General features: G+C 37.8%; 1 protein-coding gene across 1 annotated transcript in view; it reads left to right on the top strand.

Annotated features, from left to right (window-relative positions):
• The window catches only part of RSBN1L (round spermatid basic protein 1 like), a 55,077-nt gene that overhangs the window by 9,550 nt on the left and 25,255 nt on the right, over positions 1–20,272 (top strand). The window contains 2 exon segments of the mRNA XM_081102537.1: positions 5,803–5,919; positions 13,041–13,678. Coding sequence (XP_080958663.1) covers positions 5,803–5,919; positions 13,041–13,678 — 755 coding nt within the window.

The raw sequence follows: 20,272 nt of genomic DNA, 5'->3' as shown, positions 1-20,272 counted from the left end.
ACTTAGAGGTTCCCTGGAAGAGGCCAACCTGCAAACTGAGGTTGGCCTCCTCTAGTGCCTAGGCCTGGTGCCACTTAATAAGAGATATGAGGGATACAAGGGCAGGATGCTGCTTATTTGAGAGATTTTAGCAAAGAAGTATGAGCCAAGAGAGGCTGTTTTTATGGAAAAGCCACTGGAAATGGCTTGTGAAGGCCAGCAAGCTGGGATGGGGCCTGGTCTCTGAGAATCACCAGTGTTAGTAAGGTTAATGGAGACTCAGATATGGCATCTCCTTGCTGGCTCTGTGAGGGGAGGGCTCAGAAAAGAAACAGTGGCTTCTGTCCTTGCCCTGAAGCCAGACAATTTAGTTCCTTCGCATATGTCCCTGGCACATTTCCAGCTGCTGTCCCAGTGCTAGAGCTCAGAGCAAGTGAGTTCAAATAAGTCCATGCTCAGGCCCTTTAAGAGTAATGTCTGGGTCTCAAGGAGCTTTGGTCTCACACAGCCATAATCCCCACTGGTTTTCACAGTCAGAAGTTATGGGTACTTTTCTTCCAGCAGTATTCCTCCTGATGTTTAACTGCCACATGTGGGTATGGGACTAACCTGTTCCCAGTCTCATTGTGTCTTCTTTTATAACCTTAGTTATAGGACTTGTGTTCAGTTAGATTTCAGGCATTCTGAATGATGGTTGTTCTGTGATTTTGTAATTTTGATGTGGTTGTGGGAAGTTCTGAGTACCGCATTTACCTGGACTGCCATATTGACCAGAACCTCTATTGATGTTTTTGATATAATGACTACACACCTTCAACTTATTTTTCATTGAACTGTTTAACTTTATTTGAGCTTGAAGGCATATTCCAAGACCCTTTTTCCTGTGTTATGAAACTAATATGATCCTATTGCAGCAACTTAGAAACTTTTGTCATGTAAAATAATGGCTTTTAATACTTTGAACTATTGTCTTTCACTCTGTTTTCTGAATGTGTATATTAGTTATAAATATTTTTTAAATGTGGGAGGTATAAAGGCAGGAGGTATATGTGGGAAATCTCTGTACCTTCTGTTCAATTTTTATATGAACCTAAAACTGCTCTGAGAAAAGTCTACAAGTAAGTATACTTATAAATAAGTTCTATAAAAACTGTAGGTTATGCCATATTATAGTTTTGTTTCCTGAGAAGATATCATTTTGTAAAATATTTGTATTTGCAATTATAGTAGATTTATAGTATGTCATATTCTTTACACATGCCATTAAAATTTTATAGTTGTTTTAAATATGTGTGGTTAGAAGTCAGGATTGTGGTTAACCTTCAGGGAGTTGAATTAAGACTAGAAGAGAGTCCTGGCAGGTATGGCTGAGGTGGTTGAGCATTGTCTCGTACCCCAGGGAGTCACAAGTTCAATTTCTGGTTGGGCACATACTTGGGTTGCAGGTTCACTCCGTGCTTGGTGTGCATGTCGGAGGCAACCTATCAATATTTCTCACATGGATCATCCGATGTTTCTTGCTCTCCCTATCCTTTCCTTTTTCTCTAGAATTAATGAAAAACATATCATTGGGTAAGGATTTAAAAATAATAAAAGACTAGAAGGGAGTGCAGCGTGGTCCTGAGGTGCTTGTTCATTTTCTGTGAAAATGTAGCTGTATACTCAGGCTCTTTCTGTATGTATATTATACATTAGTAAACTTTAAAGTTTAATAATTACTGATATAGAACTTTAGGGTAATAAGATTAATAGAGGTAACTGGAAAATGAAATGATGAAATTTCAGGTGACTTACTCATTTGTGATTTTAAATATGTAAATAGTTTGTTTTAAAAAATGTATATTTAGAAAATAATAACTTATATATGTGTCTAAGCTCCAGCTCTTTGTAATAACATTATGTGGATGTATAACAGGATTTTAAGGACTTTAAATATCAAAAAGTAAGAGTAGCAAAGTAATGTGAAATGTGAAAACAGCGTATTCTATAATTTAAGTTATATGTGAACAGATGTTCACCTCTGTAACCTAATTCTTTTCTTATACTCAGCAGTGCATATTTGTTAAGTCAATGAATCCCTGTCCCCTCATCTGCTTTTAGTATTATCACTTTAAGAAAAGCACTTGTTGCCGAAACCGGTTTGGCTCAGTGGATAGAGCGTCGGCCTGCGGACTGAAAGGTCCCAGGTTCGATTTCGGTCAAGGGCATGTACCTGGGTTGTGGGCACATCCCCAGTGGCAGACGTGCAGGAGGCAACTAATCGATATTTCTCTCTCATCGATATTTTTAACTCTCTCTCTCCCTTCCTTTCTGTAAAAAATCAATAAAAAATATTTAAAAGAAAAAGAAAAGCATGTTGTTAGTTTTATAAAATGAAAATATCTTAATTTGAATTTTTTGTTATTATTAATGACTGTATCTTTTAAGAAGCCTATTAAATACTTGGATTTAATTTTTTGAGAATTACCTATTTAAGTCTACACTTGAGTTATTGATTTTGGTAGCCACTTGTATGTGGCTGTTGAACACTTAACATGGTGCTAGTTTGATTTAAAATGTGCTATAAGTATAAAATATACACTGAATTTTGAAATCTTATGAAAAAAGAATGAAAACTAACACAATATTAATTTTTTAGTATTGGTCTTATTTTGGAAAGTTTCAGATATGTTGGTTAAATAAAACATATTATTAAAATTAATTTCACCCTTGTAAATTTACATGTGTTGTAAACATTATATTTCTATTGGACAATATTGATTCAGTAATTTGATCATTAGGTGATTTGGGCCTGAATGAGTGTAGAAAGGAAAGTAAGGACGGATTTAAGTAAGAAAGTATGCAGTATGCATATCTATATCTATATCTATAATCTATATATATAAAAGGCTAATATGCTAAGTGTCAACCGTCTGGCTGGTCGTTATGACGCGCACTGACCACCAGGGGGCAGATGCTCAACACAGGAGCTGCCATGATGCACACAGAGAAATGGCACCACGAACCTGGCGCCAACAAAGCAACACTTGGCTTCCCCCAAGTGGGACACAGGCCCGCCACCACCCTGGAGCGACACGCCACCACATTGCAGCTGCGCTGCAGAGACCCCATGGTGCAAAATGTGGCCCATAGCCCAGAAACGGTGGCTGTGGGTGCTGGGTAATGATGTCATGTAGCAACACCCGGCTACTTCTCCCTAGGGATGACTAGCCTCCTTACAGTTTCTTCAGCCCAGGAACATGACTTGCTTTATAGCCAGGTGCAAACATTTCATACTTTAACCAAATGCCTGTGAAGTGTTTTCTTGTACCTCATCTCATTTGATCCTTGCATAAGTCCTGGAGTAGGTAGATAGGAGACTTGGTGGAATCCTGTTTTCTTTTCATTAGCCGTAAAACAGAGATTTAGAAAGCTTAAAACTTGACCTGACTGAAAAGAAGTGGTGGACCTTGAAAATGACTTCAGGTTTTCTCACTGAGCAGAATATAGTCAAACACTGCTGCAGTTAAATATTTTACCTTTTGTTCTCCCTGTGTGATCTACAATAATAATGTGCTTCATGTTGATATAATTACTGCTATGTTGCTGACAATTACCTGAAAGAGTAATTGGGGTGCTTCACTGGGCTGGAAAAAGTTTAGCTACATCAGAAAGCAGGTCTAATTAAGCAAGTTTATTCTATATCTATAAAAGGGTAAGTTGACTCGCGCATGCGCAATACATATAAAGCTCTCACTGGCGCCAGTCGCAAACGTATGTTTCAGTCTGTCATTGTTAATCGTGAATTTGGTTGACATTTCTATTACAGAGAAAGTACAAATAGCGATATTAAAATATTTCTTCTAGTTAATTTCCTTTGATGTGCACAAATTTGTGCACCGGGCCTCTAGTAACTATGTAATTTCTGCTACATTGAAGGATATCTTGTGGTTTTTTTGTGCTTACATTGTGGCTTTGTAATCAGTTGTATGCTTTTTGAGGACAAGGACTATGTCACTATTTCTACATTCTCCTCTACTCTTGTGCTGGGTACATAGGTGCTTGAATAAATATGAATTAATAGGACATCAAGTCTCTCTATATAAAAGCCTAAGTGACTGTTATGACCAGACCACCGGACAACCTGCTGGTAGCTATGACGCGCACTGACCACTGGGGGCAGGCCCTCAATGCAAGAGCTGTCCCCTGGTGGTCAGTGCCCTACCACAGTCAACCTCCCATGGTCGGCCAACCTCCCGTGGTCCGTCCCCCTGGCTGGCTGGCCCTAGTCGGCCCTGATGGGCCCCAGTCAGGACTGGGAGAGACAGCCCTGATTGGCCTCAATCTCCAGCCAGGCCTGGGGACCCCACCTGCGCACAAATTCATGCACCGGGCCTCTAGCAATTTTATAGACTCAAAGTATGAATTACTAGATTATAGACAATAATTCGTAGAGTTTTTATACCTGTTACTAGGGGCCCAGTGCACGAATTTGTGCACCTTGAAAGAACTGTGGGCCATGAGGCTGCACTGGGCACAGAGGCGGGTCTCAGCCCATCCTCCGCGCCCATGCCTGGCACCTCCCCCTGGAGCCCCCAGTCCCCTGTCTGCCGGCAGCCCTGCTCCTGCTGCTGCTGACAGCACTGGCACCGCTTGCGCCCGCTGATGGCGCAGAGCAATTGGGGCTGCCGCCAGCAGTGGGTGCAAGCGGGGCCGGTGCCGACAGCAGGTGTGAGTGGCGGCTGCTGGCCCCGATCACCCCTCAGGAGTTGGGGGAAGTAGAGAAGCCCTTAAGGGTGATCGGGACCAGTAGCCGCCACTCACACCCACTGACGGTGCTGAGCGATTGGGGTGGGGAGTGGTACCGGGTGCCAGCAGCAGGTGCAAGTAGGCCAGCGCTGGCAGTGGGTGCGAGCAGCAGTTCCAGCGCTGGCAACGGGTGCACGCGGGCCATCACCAGCAGCGGGCGCGGCTACCAGCCCCAATCACCTTAGGAGCAGGGTGAGGTGGAGAAGCCCTGGGGGGCAGTTGGGGCCGGCTGCCGCCACTCACACCCGCTGACAGTGCAGAGCAATCGGGCGGAGGGCCGGCGTCAGGTGCCGGCAGCAGGTGCAAGCAGGTGCAGCAGGTGTGAGCACCAGGTAGGAACCATGGCACACAGGAGCAAAGAATTTTCAGTAAACACCAGAGGCTCGCCCCAATGACAGCGACCAACCGGCGTCCCACCTTGGTCTGATGCCCCCGCTCACCTGCTCCATCGCCCCCTGGTGGTTAGCGCACATCATAGTGACCAGTTGTTTGGTTGTTTCGCTGTTCGATCTATTTGCATATTAGAGTTTTATATATATAGATAGATTTTACTATAATATCACCAGCCAGCCAGATCAGTCATACCCTTTTTAAAAGGTGCAAGGTTAAGGGAACTAACATCTGGTAGTATATAATAGGCTCTAGGTAGCCATTTTATATCTTTTTCAGTTAGTCGTTATAGTAACCTATGAGAAAGGTGGCAACTACCATTTTACAGATTAGGAAACAGATTGAGTAATTTTTCCATTGTTATGTTACTAACCTAGGTATGCCCAACTTCAAAGCTTGTTCTTTTTCCATTGTAGTTTACTGTATTGATTAAAGTTAGTTATTTTAAGTGATTTAAAGTTAGTCTAATATTGTGGTTGACATGAAGTAAGTGAAAAATAATCTTAAGAATAAAATGTATACTAAATTTTGTTAGTTTCTTAGGTAGTCCATGTTAAGTATAGGAAAGGGAATTTTTGAAATTGCACCATAATTCATTGGAAAAATTCTAAAGTAGTTGAAAACATTTCCTTTTTTGTGTTTCAGATAAAATCAAAGAAAAAATTAAAGAGAGCGATAAGGAAAAAGAGAGAGAGAAAAAGAAGCATAAAATAATGAATGAGATCAAGAAAGAAAATGGAGAAGTAAAGATGTTGCTGAAAAGTAAGTTTATATTCAGTGATTTTAGTTGTACTGTATTGTATTGTTCAGTATACTTACTGGCTTACTGAATGAAAATAAGAAATGTTATTTGTTGCTGAATTTTTCTAAGAATAAACTGGTCAGGCCCTGGCTGGTTTGGCTCACTGGACAGAGCATCAGCCTGGGGACTGAAGAGTCCTGGGTTCGATTCCAGTCAAGGGCATGTACGTTGGATGCGGGCACATCCCCAATACCAATAGGGGGTGTGCAGGAGGCAGCTGATTGATGCTTCTCTCATTGATGTTTCTGACTCTCTATTCCTCTCCCTTCCTCTCTGTAAAAAATCAATAAAATATACTTTAAAAAAAAAAAGAATAAACTGGTCAGAAAATGAAACTTTAATGTAATAGTAGGGAGTTTGAATCTGTATAGTAAATATGTATTTAGTATATTTATTTAGTGAATCATTAAAAAGTATTAAAGGGTTGAGGTTCATTAAACTGTTAGGTTCCTTAAATTATTTAAAAATAAAGCCGTAACCGGTTTGGCTCAGTGGATAGAGCATCCGCCTGGGGACTGAAAGGTCCCAGGTTCGATCCCGGACAAGGGCATGTACCTTGGTTGCGAGCACATCCCCAGTAGGAGGTGTGCAGGAGGCAGCTAATCGATGTTTCTCATCAATGTTTCTAACTCTCTATCCCTCTCACTTCCTCTCTGTAAAAAATCAATAAAATATATTTTAAAAAAATTATTTAAAAATAGGGCTGAAACCAATTTGGCTCAGTGGATGGAGCGTCGGCCTGCAGACTGAAGGGTCCCAGGTTTGATTCCGGTCAAGGGCACATCGCCGGTGGGAAGTGTGCAGGAGACAGCTGATCGATGTTTCTAACTCTCTCTCTCTCTCCCTTCCTCTCTGTAAAAAATCAATAAAATATATATATTTTTTTAAAAAATAGGTTATCTAATTTTGTGTTTGCATTACTAGTCTCATTCATATTTAGATTATCTAAAATAAAAGGCTAAAGCTATTTGTAGCTTGATAGGGATGGTGAAATAAGTGATCTTACAAATATTTGATGTAATCAGATCATAGGGATTTGGAGGGCACAATTTACTCTAAGCTAATTTAGAATAAATCTGAATTATTTCCTTTTTTTTTTAAATATATTTTATTGATTTTTTACAGAGAGGAAGGGAGAGAGATAGAGAGCTAGAAACATCGATGAGAGAGAAACATCGATCAGCCGCCTCCTGCACATCCCCCACTGGGGATGTGCCCACAACCCAGGCACATGCCCTTGACTGGAATCGAACCTAGGACCCTTCAGTCCGCAGGCCGACGCTCCATCCGCTGAGCCAAACCGGTTTCAGCTAAATCTGAACTATTTCAAGAGAATTTGTGGTAGCATACAAGTAAGGACAGTGTTAAATCCACTCAGCAAGGTAAGAAGAAGAAACATTGGCATTTGGTTGCTAGACAGCTAACAAATTCTTTAGCTTCCCTATCAAGTTGACAATATGCAGAGCAAAACATTTTCACTTTGATTAATTTTTTATGTTGAATTTATGTGTTGATAAGCCTTTATGTCTACATAAAGGAGAAAAGACCATAGCTCTGCATGTGCAATGAAATAACTGGTTAATTTATATTATTTCGGATAAACAGCATTAGATTCTCTATTTTCATTTCATTCTTTGTCATGTTTCCAGATGTTCTTTGATGGCACTTTATTTGATCTCTGTTTTCTACTTGTAAGAACTTTATTTTCTGTAAAATTATGTTGACCTTGAAGAAACATGTCAGAGGTTAACTTGATGGCTACTTCGTTAATGCTTATTGTCCTTTTATTCTATCTCTTTTGCCATGTATTTTATCTATGTTGTCTAATTAGATTGTAAGCCTTTGAGGCAGGAATCAAATCTACCACACCAATGCTGTCTGTACAGCAGCTAATGATTAATGGCTGGAAATGTTAACTTTACCCTATTGATTTATTCAAATAGCAGTTATTTTTTCTTATCAATTTAAATGTACAGTGATGTAAATTCCTGCCATACAGTAAAATGTTAGATTCCTGCCCTGACCAGTTTGGCTCAGTGGCTAGAGTGTCAGCCTGTGGACTGAAGAGTCCCGGGTTCGATTCCGGTCAAGGGCATGTGCCTTGGTTGCGGGCACATCCCCAGTGGGGGGTGTGCAGGAGGCAGCTGATCCCGTGTTTCTCTCATCGATGTTTCTAACTCTTTATCCCTCTCCCTTCCTCTCTGTAAAAAATCAATAAAATATATTAAAAAAAATAATAAAATGTTAGATCCCTGACATACAATTAATGTTAAATATGTGAATCTAGAGATTACATAAGCAAACAAAATTTAAAATAACCTAAAAAATGAAAGTTTTTCCCCCCCCCCCAGTAATATGAGATAGTAACCTTTAGTTTAAAGTAGATGAAGAATTTAGGAGATATTTTTAACTGAGTTAAACTGAAACTTAGTGATGATAAGGGAAAAAAATGATGTATATTTGGAAATGAATTGGTGACCTTTGGGTTGAAGGGGAAAATGCATTTACTGTAAAGTGGAAGTAAGTAATACTGTAATTACTGCCTTACATGGTTATAAGTGCCAACGACAGTGTCTGGCCCACAGATATTTAATATTAATAAATGGATGAGAATTTTGTAAACATGTATGAAAGATTAACTCTTGTGTTTAAAAAACAACAAAGCTCTCTCCTCTTCATGTGCTAGAATGTAGACAGTTAGATGAGTAAAACTGGGTTCATTTTGGGAGACAGTACCTGTCCCGTGGAAAGCACCGAGTGCTAGCTATTGTCATTAGAGAGCAGAACAGTTCGCCCTGTGTGTGCGGCCATTTCCCCAGAGAGCCTTCGCCAGGGAAGGCACCCTTTGTTACTGGCGTTCTGGAGCAGCACCGATTTGGTGGGGACTGTATGTTCTTATGTATAACTGTGTGCCTTTTTTTTTTTTTTGGTGGGGAGAGGGGAGACTTTAACTTTTATCTTCTCTTTATAATTTTCTCCTAATAATGTTAATATTGTAAGCTGTGGCACACACAGGCATTGATTGTTTGTTGATGGCACTGGAACATCTAAAATAGAGGCTAACTCTTAGAATAATCTCATTTCCTCCAGATTTTCATTAAAAGCTGCAATAAGTTGAATATGACTAGAAATATATACACAGTTTTATATTTATATAAATATAAATATATGTTTAGCATATATATATGTATATATATATATGCTAAAAAATTTCATTAATCCGGAAATCTTGTAAATGTTGAAAACATTATTAAAATAGTTCAAAGGAACAAATAGATTCGAATCATAAGCTTTAAATTTGCTCAGTCTTTTATATTAATGTCTACCAACTATTTTTTTTTTAAAATATATATTTTATTGATTTTTTACAGAGAGGAAGGGAGAGAGATAGAGAGTTAGAAACATCGATGAGAGAGAAACATCGATTAGCTGCCTCCTGCACATCTCCTACTGGGGATGTGCCCACAACCCAGGTACATGCCCTTGACCGGAATCGAACCTGGGACCTTTCAGTCCGCAGGCCGACGCTCTATCCACTGAGCCAAACCGGTTTCGGCCCAACTATTTTTTCTGAGCATACTTATGTGTTCCAGCCTTTTCTTTTGTTATTGATATTCTTTTGTTATTTTATATTGGTAAGAACATAGATGTTGTAATTATAATATATTTTATTATAGCATATCAAAGAAGCTTGCTGAAGAGTAGGTGGAATAGGGGTTAAAGAAGCCAATGTCCAAGGTTATTGGTAGTGTACTAAAGGTCACAGGTAGGTAAATTATGTCAGGAAGAGTGAAAATATTAACAGGTGAAAAAAGCAGTCATTTTCCAAGGACCAAAGGTTGAAAATTGGTAAGCTAATTACTACTACTTTCTTAAGTATGATCATAGTTATGTATAGATTCCTATATTAGATATGAAATCAGATTTAATCTTTTTTTTAATTAACACTAAAGTATACTAAGGTTAATGGCAGTAATTAATGCCAGTTAATTTGTGTTCTTAAAGGTTTTTAAAATATATATATATATATTAATAATTTATAAATACATATTATTGTAATGCATACAGTTTGTATCTCTGTGTATGGGTTTTTTTCTGTCTCTTTGTGCCTCTTTCTGGCTGTGTATGTGTCTGCATTTTTCTCTGTGTCTGGTTCTCTCTCTAGCTCTCTGTGTCTATGCTACTTTTTGTATGTGTCTCTGGGATCCATGTATGCCTGTGTTTATGGACCTGTGGGAGGAGGGTCCCCCATCAACCTTTTACTGTTACACTTTGTTGTTGTTGTTTTTTCATTGATTTTTAGAGAGAGTGGGAGGAAGGGGGGGAGGAAGCACAGAGACTTTGATACTATTTTTTCATCCATTCTCATGACTAGGAAATAGACTCTTGTGTCTATTTTATTTCAGAGTAACATGTATACTAATGATTGGATATTTTCTATTTTAACTTTAATAAAATGTGTTAGGCATATATGTAATTATATGAAACATTTAAATTTCATTTAAATGAAATTCTGCTTATTTTGACAAGCCATTTAATTTGTTCAATTTTACATGTTTTATCAGTTTAGTTATTAATTATACCTAAGGCCTTTAAACATTTTTTAAGTTCTGTTTTTTAATTGACCACTCTTTTTTCCTTGACTCACTTAGATTTGGCTTACATATATGAACCTCTTTCATTTTGATTATATATATGAACCTATCTTTCATTTTGATTAACTCCCTGTTTTCCTTTTTCATTATTAATTTTTTCTGAAGATATTAATCTGAATCTGATGTTTAGTTTATACCAAGAAAGCAAGTATGAATTTGTTAATATATTTCTTAAGTAGTAGCATATAGATTTATTAGAGAATTAAGACTTTGCATTTCATGACTTTACAAACCTATGTAATCAGTAATGTTGACACCTTTTTATTTTTGCTTTTCATGATGATACCAATTTGGTCTTCATTGCATACTTATGAAATTTTAGAAGTGATAGTTTATTATTAACATTAAACTTTCCCTTTTTAGAATTGCTATTAAATTGAGAGAGTTTTTGTTTTCAGGGTTAGGATTAAGTGGTATTCATATGGTGGAAAACTTTGAAAAGGATGCAAGGGAAAAAACTATAAACCTCAGGTAGTCTGTTGGTAAGAGAAATCTTTTCATTCATAGATTCATTAAATGTTTATTTGTAACAGTGTTCTAGATGCCATGAGGGACACATAATGGGGACAAAAGTATCATTTCACTCTGAATTTGTATAAAAGTTATTTGTTTCACTCATAGAATGTCCTTAAGGACATATTATATACAGGTATCCTGTAAATAGAAAAAATAATAGTTGTATATGACTGTATCACATATATTCATATGTGTGGGATATAGAATAACTTAATATAAATTTGGAGTGAAGTAATTTCAGTTCCAATTGGAGAGATGAAGGAAAGCAAAATGAAGGAAATGACAGAGTTTTTAAGGGTGAATAAGGAGTTCAGTAGTAAGTATTGGGCAGGACAAGCGTATTTTAGGGAGAGGAAATACCTTTGTCATTAGTAGAAAGAAAAGGTAGAACTAGGTATGTCTTATAAAAAATTGTAAGTAGTACAGATTGACCAGAGTAAGAGGTACTTGAGGGCATTGTCTTCTAGACTTGACAGGTTATGTTTTATTTGGTAGGCATTGAGAAGCCTTGAAAACAGGTAAGCCAAGGGATGAATATGATTAGGATGAGAAACAGTCATGAGGCAATTAGAACAAAAATTAAGGCAAAGTATCAAGGAAGTAAAAAATAATCAAGGATGAACTTGGTAATTCTTTCAAACCATGGAGAGATCAGAAAGAATACTTTGAGAGAACATCATTGATATTTGAATATTCTGGGAAAGAAAATTTGAATAGACTGGAAGCGAACCCATAATTTAAGGGATAAGAATGGTAGGTAAAAAAGAGAATGCGCTGGGCATAGCCTGTTTTTTTTCTTCTTCTTTTTTAAATTTATTGATTTCAGAGAAGAAGGGAGAGGGAAAGAGAAATAGAAACATCAATGATGAGAGAGAATCATTGATTGGCTGCCTTCTGCGCACCCTCTACTGGGGATCAAGCCCACACCCCAGGTATGTGCCCTTGACCAGAATTGACCTGGAAAGGAGAGGTATAGAGAGATAGAAACATCAATGAGAGAGAAACATCATCCATCGGCTGCCTCTGTCATGCCCCCCCCCCCCCCACTGGCTCTTTATTTGATACATGGGTATCATTTGTGTTAAGACATGAGAAATTATTCTTGTTTTGTCATCTCCTCTATTGTATCTTCTGGGGTCTTTACTGGGAACTTTGTAAACTCTAGTGGACCTTAAACAGCCCGTTTTAGATGCAAGAGTAGTTTTTTAAGGAGGAAATATGCTAAAAAGCTAAGAAATTATGTTGCTTTTATACTAAGCAAATATTTTTCTACTTTTATGATTCATAAATCTTGATACCTATATGCAGTTTTAAGAACTTAGATAAAGTAAATATGATGACCTATATATCTGTATAATTCATCATACACAACACACTTTGAATAATTATAAAGGCAGTGTTTATTAAAATACATTTCATTTTCAAAAATGAGCTATCAGCTGTTAAAGTTTGTATATATTTTTTTGAACACCCTGTATATATCATCATATATTTTTATATATATATCATTGGGAAATGTCTAGAGGGCATTGTTCATATTGACCTTCATTCAACTTTTCATTTCTGATTTTCTACATTTAAAATTTGAAGATTATGCTTTCTAAAACATTTATTTATTTCATTACTTAAGTAAAAACACTGATTGAGTATCTGTTTCATGTCAGAAGGTGTAACTTTGTCTTAAGCCTTAGTGCATGCGTGTGTGTGGTGTGCGCGCACGCGCGCACACCGTGTGTAGAGAGAGAGAGAGAAGCAAAGAGACTGATAAATTATGAGTATGAATACTGTGTAAAATGAGTCCCAAAGATAATTTTGAGTAAACTTTGCTTATTATTTTTAAAACAGTTCCGAAAGCATGGTTTTTTAAGAAACTAAAATATGGAGTTTCAAAAAAAAATTTTTCCCAACAGGTGGGAAGGAGAAACCAAAAACAAATGTAGAAGACTTACAAATTAAAAAGGTAAAGAAGAAAAAGAAAAAGAAACACAAAGAGAATGAAAAACGGAAGCATCCAAAAATGTATAGCAAATCTATCCAAACCATCTGCTCAGGATTGCTATCTGATGAAGATCAAGAAGCCAAAGGTATCCTAAATGATAACATAAAGGATTATGGTGGAAAGAATTTGGATACCAAGAATTATGGTTCCAAACTTCCAGAGAACAGTGAGTTTCCATTTGTCTCATTAAAGGAGCCACGGGTTCAGAATAATCTCAGAAGGTTGGACACTTTGGAGTTCAAACAGCTCATTCATATTGAGCACCAGCCCAATGGAGGTGCATCAGTTATCCATGCCTACAGTAATGAACTCACTCATCTGTCTCCTGTGGAGATGGCGAGGTTTGCAGAAGAGTTTGTGGATCTAGTATTCAGTGAAAATGAAAACTCTGCAGCTTTCTATGTAATGGGTATTGTTCATGGGGCAGCTGCTTATTTACCTGACTTTTTAGACTACTTTTCATTTAATTTTCCCAATTCGCCAGTGAAAATGGAGATTTTGGGAAAGAAGGATATAGAGACAACAACTATGTCCAATTTTCATGCTCAGGTAAGAGGTTTTTAGTTGTTTTTTTAAAAAAAGAAACTTTTAATTATGTTTTAGGCAAGTTTCTGTTCTTTGTTTCTCATTTCGCTATAGGTTTGAAATAAAAAGGTAAGACTATATCTGAAATGGAACCTCTTGGGAATGTTAAGAATAAAATGTGTTCTCAAATGTGAACGTCAGAATTTAAATTGGTTTCTACTTATTTTTTTTTTCTTAAGGTAATTTACGAAATAATTAAGATTCTGTTGTTTTCTTTTGCAAGGATTTACCTTGGAAATGAAATGAATTCAGCCATGTATTTTCCATTCCTTACAACAAACAGTTTTCTTATCTGAAAATCACCTAAAATTATCTTCTTGGTTTATGTGACAATGCCTTAAAAGTACTTAGTATTGGATCCATCACATAGTAGATACTGAATAAATTTTGACTATTAAATATATTGTGGAACAAGAGAATCATTAGTTAATTGTGTGATTATGTGAGAATATTTGTATATATTGAGCTAATTTTAATTTCCTACCCTTCTCTAAGGTGATTATACAGGCTGTTCCCCCAAAATGTATACAGACTAGCTGGTAGCTGTTGAAATGAAATGAAATTTCATAGACACTGAAAATGAAATGTATTTTAATAAACACTACCTTTATAATATTCGAAGTCTGTGTATACTTTTTGGGGGATACCCTATATATTATTTTATTTATTTTTAAAAAATATATATATTTTATTGATTTTAGAGAGGAAGGGAGGGGGAGAGAGAGATAGAAACATCAATGATGAGAGAGAATCATTGATTGGATGCCTCCTGCATGCCCCCTCGCGATCAAACCCGCAACCCAGGCATGTGCCCTTGGCCGGAATCGAACCTGGGACTCTTCAGTCCGCAGGCTGACGTTCTATCCATTGAGCCAACCAGCAAGGGCCTATATATTATTTTAGAAAGCAGAGGCAGAATGAAGTTTGCTGGCTTTTGAAAGAGAATGTGGGCCCATTTAAAAGGCCAGTGCTGCCCTGGCCATTGTGGCTCAGTTGGTTGAGCATTGTAACGTGAGCTGAGAGGTAGCCAGTTTGATCCCCAGTCAGAGCACGTGTACGTGTTCCAGGCTCGATCTCCCAATTTTGCTCGCTCTCATCAATGTTTCTCTCTCTCTCTTTCTTCTTCTCCCTTCCTCTCTCTCTTAAATCAATAAAATAATTTTAAAAAGAAGGCCGGTGCTGTATTCTCTCACTCAGATCAGGGACTGCTTAGGTCAAGGAAATCAGCCAATTTTCACATTTATTGGTGCTAAAATGTCTGATTTTCTAAGTAATAATTGACATCATTCTAGTTTGGAAGGAGGAAAAATAAAAAAAATTTCAAAAGGATCTCAGTGATCATCTATCCCAACCTTTCTCAACTCACATTAAGAAATAAACATAGATAGGCGTAACTTACTCTTTTAAGGTTGGCAGCAGTGCCAAGAATAGATCAAAATCTCCTTAGTCTTCATCCAGGACTCTTTTCCTTATTCTGAGTATAAATATATATTTGATATGTGTTCATGTTATAGTCTCCACCTGTGATAGCCTGGATAGTCTGTGATAGTCCAGATGTCCACTTCACACCTACCAAACCTCCTGCTCCCACAGTATATTTGGTGTATATTCTGGAAAATATGGTAATATTTAAAGTTTTAATGTATATGTATGGGAATTACTAATATAATATGTTTGAGAATGAGCATGAGAGTTTATATATATATTTTTAGAGCCCTATAATTTTATAGAATTCCAGAATAACTAGTAACTTGTCTGAGATTATATTAAAATTTATTGGTAAAACCAGACTGGCATCTAGTAATAGCATCTACTATTTCTGGAGTATTGACTGTGTCAAGAACTGCTGTAGCACTTCATGTATAATAATTTACTCAATCTTGATTACAATCTAATTTTAGCATTAGGAGACAGATACACTGAGAGAACAAATAACTTGTCCAAAGTCCTTCAATACTCTCTCATTTATTATATGTCTGCTAGGGTTTTGTCAGCTTTTATACGAGGCCTTTTGACTTCCAGTCCCATTTGTTTCCACCATATTACAAACTTTCTGTCATACTATGCAAGTTTATTTTAGTCATCTTTTAAATGTCATAATTATTATTTGTAAAAATATATTTTATTGATTTCAAAGAGGAAGGGAGAGAGAGAGAAACATCAGTGGTGAGAGAGAATCATTGATTGGCACACGCCACACTGAGAATTGAGCCCGCAACCCGGGCATGTGCCCTGACCAGGAATTGAACCATGACCTCCTGGTTCATAGGTAAACACCTAACCACTGAGGCACACCAGCCAGGCTAAATGTCATAATTCTTAGATTTGCTTCCCAAATTCTCTTTCAAGGTTAGGAATTATTATATTTTCATTAAATGATAAGAATATTCATCTTAACTATGTAGTAAATACAGTATGAAAACTGTGATTTTTCCCTTTTTTGTTTTGTTAATTCTTACCTGAGATTATTTTTTCCATTGATTTTTAGAGAGAGTGGAAGGGAACGAGGGCGGGAGAGGGAGGAGGGAGAAAAAGAGAGAAAGAGATAGAGATAGAGATAGAGATAGACATTGATGTCAGAGAGACACATTGTTTGGTTGCCTCCTGCACGTGCCTGAGGCCGTGGATTGAACCTGCAACCCAGGTATGTGCTCTTGAGTGGGAATTGGATCCGAGACCCATTGGTGAGTGGGCTGACGTTCTAACCATTGAAAACACAGGCCAGGGCAAAAACTGTGCCTTTGCTGTTAAATGAAAGGACATAGTAAGACTCGTTAATCGTGCCAATACATGGTTAGGTTGTAGGTCTCGAGTCCTTTAAAGAGCTGCCTACCCTGGTGCCATCACCTCTTCAGGGTGTGTGGCTAATACATATTACACAGAGGAAACTCTAGGCAGATACATCTTCATTGCCAGCTGTGGCTCTGGCCCATATCTATGTGATCTGTCAGCTGCAGGGACTGCTTTTACCTCTTTAGCTTTAGACAGCGTTAGGAAGATTCCTGTACAAGGTCCATGTGCCTTCATTATAAGACCCTCCAGATCCAGTCATTTCTATGGTATAAGGGAGAATATCTAGTGAAAAGCTACCCTGAACTGCTCATTTGATATTTCCTCCATACTGGATTCTTAGTTTGCTTGTTTGTTTGTTTGTTTGTTTGTTGTTTTTAAAATTAGGATACCATGGAAGTGTTTTCTGTAGACTGGGAGGTAGCTTTGGGTTTGTTCATATGCACTGGCTTTATGAAACTGAATGGGATCCAGAAGAGAGCAGTAGAACAAAATGAGCCATACTTATTGTGGTATAGTTTTATTTATTTTATTTTTTTGCTATCTTTTAAATTCTTTATTTATTTTTGGTGTAGTTTTATTTAAAATTTCTTCGACTCTTTCACTAAAAGCTCTATCTCTTAACCTATTTTTGTGTTATCCCTCCAGGAAATGATTTTTGAAAACCATTTATACAATTTTCTATTTGGGAAATTGCTTTATGAATTACAGGACTAACGTACAGCCATATATTTAGAGCTAAACCATTTTATAACTTGAGGACTTTCTTGTCCTGAATTTGAGAACCTGGCTTCCAAATGTAATTTATAGACTTATTTTATAGTCAGTGTAGTGAGTTGTGTCTGGATTAGTGTGGGTAGCTGAATGAACTCTGTTATGATGTGGATGGAAATGGAAGAAGTATAGTCCTGGTTACGCCGTTTATCACCCATGACTTTGAATAGCTACTTAAAGTCCTTAACGTCTTAGTTTCCTCACCTACAAAATAATGCTAATGATGATATTACTCAATTGAAAGAGTTGTGGTTAGAAATGTTCTATAGAGTAAAGCAGGTTTTACAAAGAGTTGTTATATTGACTTAGTGCAACATTACAACAGCTTTCCATTTTGTTGAATAGATGATGAGTAGTTTCTGACCGAAGACTCTTTAAGAGTATGTTAATTGATGGTAGGGAGTTCAACAGATACTCATGATAAAAAATTACCATAAAATACTTCATATGCAGATACAAAGTTGATTAAATTGTGGAATGTACACACAATGAAATATCCATCCATAAAAAGGATTATAATACTGCTACTGCTGCTGTGTGGATGAACCTTGAAACATGAAAGAAACCAGTCACAGAAAGTCACATGTTGTATGATTCTATTTATATGAAACATCCACAATAGGTAAATTAGAACCAGAAAGTAAATTGGTGATTGGGAAGGGGGAAAAGGGGAGTAACTGCTTAATGGGTGTGAGTTTTGTGGGTTTTATTTTTAATTGAGATGGTTGATATAACATTATATTAATTTTAAGTTGCAACATAATGATTTGATATATGTATATGTTGTAAAATGATTACCACAAAGTTTAGTTAATACGTATCACCACACATAGTTACAAACTTTTTTTCTTGTGATGAGAAATTTTAATCTCTGATCTCTTAGCAACTTTCATAGATACAATACAGTGTTGTTAGTAGTCACCATGTTGAACAAGACATCCCTGTTACTTAATTTATCTAATAAGAAGTTTGTACCCTTGACTGCCTTTACCCTTTTCACTCCCCCTTCTGACAAAGATCAGTTCTCTGTATCTGTGAGTTCAGTTTTTTTTTTAAGATTCTACATATAAGTGAGGTCATGTAGTATTTCTCTTTCTCTGACTTTTTAAAGAAAATATATTTATTATTGTTTTCAGAGAGGAAGGGAGAGGGAGAGAGAGATAGAAACATGAGTGATGATAGAGAATCATTGATTGGCTGCCTCCTGCACACCCCCTATTGGGTATCAAGCCCACAACCCAGGCATGTGCCCTTGACTGGAATCGAACCTGGGACCTTTCAGTCCAAAGGCCTATGCTTTATCCATTGAGCCAAACTGGCTAGGGCTCTCTGACTTTTTTGACTTAGTGTAATGCCCATGAGGTCCATCCATGTTCTTGCAAAAAGAACTTATTATTTATGGCTAAATAATATTCCCCCCACCCCCTTTGTGTGTGTGTGTGTGTGTGTGTGTGTGTTTTCTCCATTCATTCATCAGCTGATGATTGGGTTGTTTCTGTTTCTATGTCTTGGCTATTGTAAATAATGCTTCAGTCAACATGGCGGTTGCATATATCTTTTCAAGGCAGTGACTTTGTTTTCTTTGGATAAATACCCAGAAGTGGAATTGCAGGATCATATGGTAGTTCTATTTTTCATTTAAAATAAAATAACATTTTAAAGATTTTAAAAACCGATTTTTAAAAATAACCTTTTTATTGAAGTATAATATGTACACAGAATGCACACAAATGTATAACTTGATGAATCTTTACAAAGTGAACACATTCATGATTTTTAAAAGTAGAGTATCATTAGTATCCAGAGCCCTCCCCAACCCCTCTTTATCACCATTCTGCCCCACCCCCGCCCCCTACCACCACATACATAAACACCCGGGTTATCACTCTTCTAACTTTGAACACCAAAAATAAATTGTGCCTTTTCTGAACTTTGATATAATAGAATCAAATAGTATGTACATTGTTATGTGTGGCTTCTTACCTTCAGCATTATATTTGTGAGATTCATTCATCTTGTGTGTAGCAACAGTTTGTTTTCCCATTGCTGTAAGGTATTCCATTGTATGAAGAGGCCATGTTTTATTTATCCTTGTTTATTATGGATGGATATTTGAGTTCTTCCCAGTTGGGGCTGTTATAATTGTAGCAACTATGAGTATTTTTGTACATGTGTTTTGGTGAACATATGTATTTGTTTCTGTTGGATATAAATGTAATATTGGAATTTCAGGGTCAAAAGGTATGCAGATGTTGAGCTTTACCAGATAGTGCAGGTTTTCTAGTGTGACTGTAGTAATTAACATTCCTATCAGCAGTGTTCCACATTCTTGGTTACACTTAGTAGTACCTATCTTTTTCATTTTAGCTTTCTGGTGGCTGTGTAATAGTATCTTATTGTGGATTTAATTTACATTTCCCTGAGGACTAAGGCAGTCAAGCACCTTTTTATAAAATGACTAGGGTCCTGGTGCACGAATTCATGCATCTTAAAAGGAACTGTGGGCCGTGAGGCTGCTGTGGGCACAGGGGCGGATCTCAGCCTATCCTCCCCGCTCCCACCCAGCCCCTCCCGAACCCTCCCACCACAGCCCCCAGTCCCTTGTCTGCTGGCAGCCCCACTCCTGCTGTTCCCACATGCTGACAGCGCCGGCCCCACTGGCGCGGAGCAATTGGGGTCCGCCAGCACCAGCAGTGGGTGCGAGTGGGACCAGCGCTGTCAGTGGGTAGGAGCAGCAGCTGCTGCCCCATCGCCCCTCGGGCACGGAGAGGTGGAGAAGCCCTCAAGAGTGATCTGGGCTGGCAGCCATTGCTTGCACCCATTGACGGCGTGGAGTGATTGGGACCAGTGCTGTTATACAGCACCTGTTCTACGGCTCTGGCAGCAGGTGCGAGTGAGGCCGTCCTCAGCAGCGAGTACGAGTGGCGGCTGCCAGCCCCATTTGCCCCTCAGGAGCAGGGGGAGGTGGAGAAGCCCTGAGGGGTGATTAGGGCC

The sequence above is a fragment of the Myotis nattereri genome (genome assembly GCF_964212035.1).
Source record: "Myotis nattereri genome assembly, chromosome: 11".
NCBI lineage: Eukaryota > Metazoa > Chordata > Mammalia > Chiroptera > Vespertilionidae > Myotis > Myotis nattereri.
This window is presented reverse-complemented; position numbering and strand designations above follow the sequence as displayed.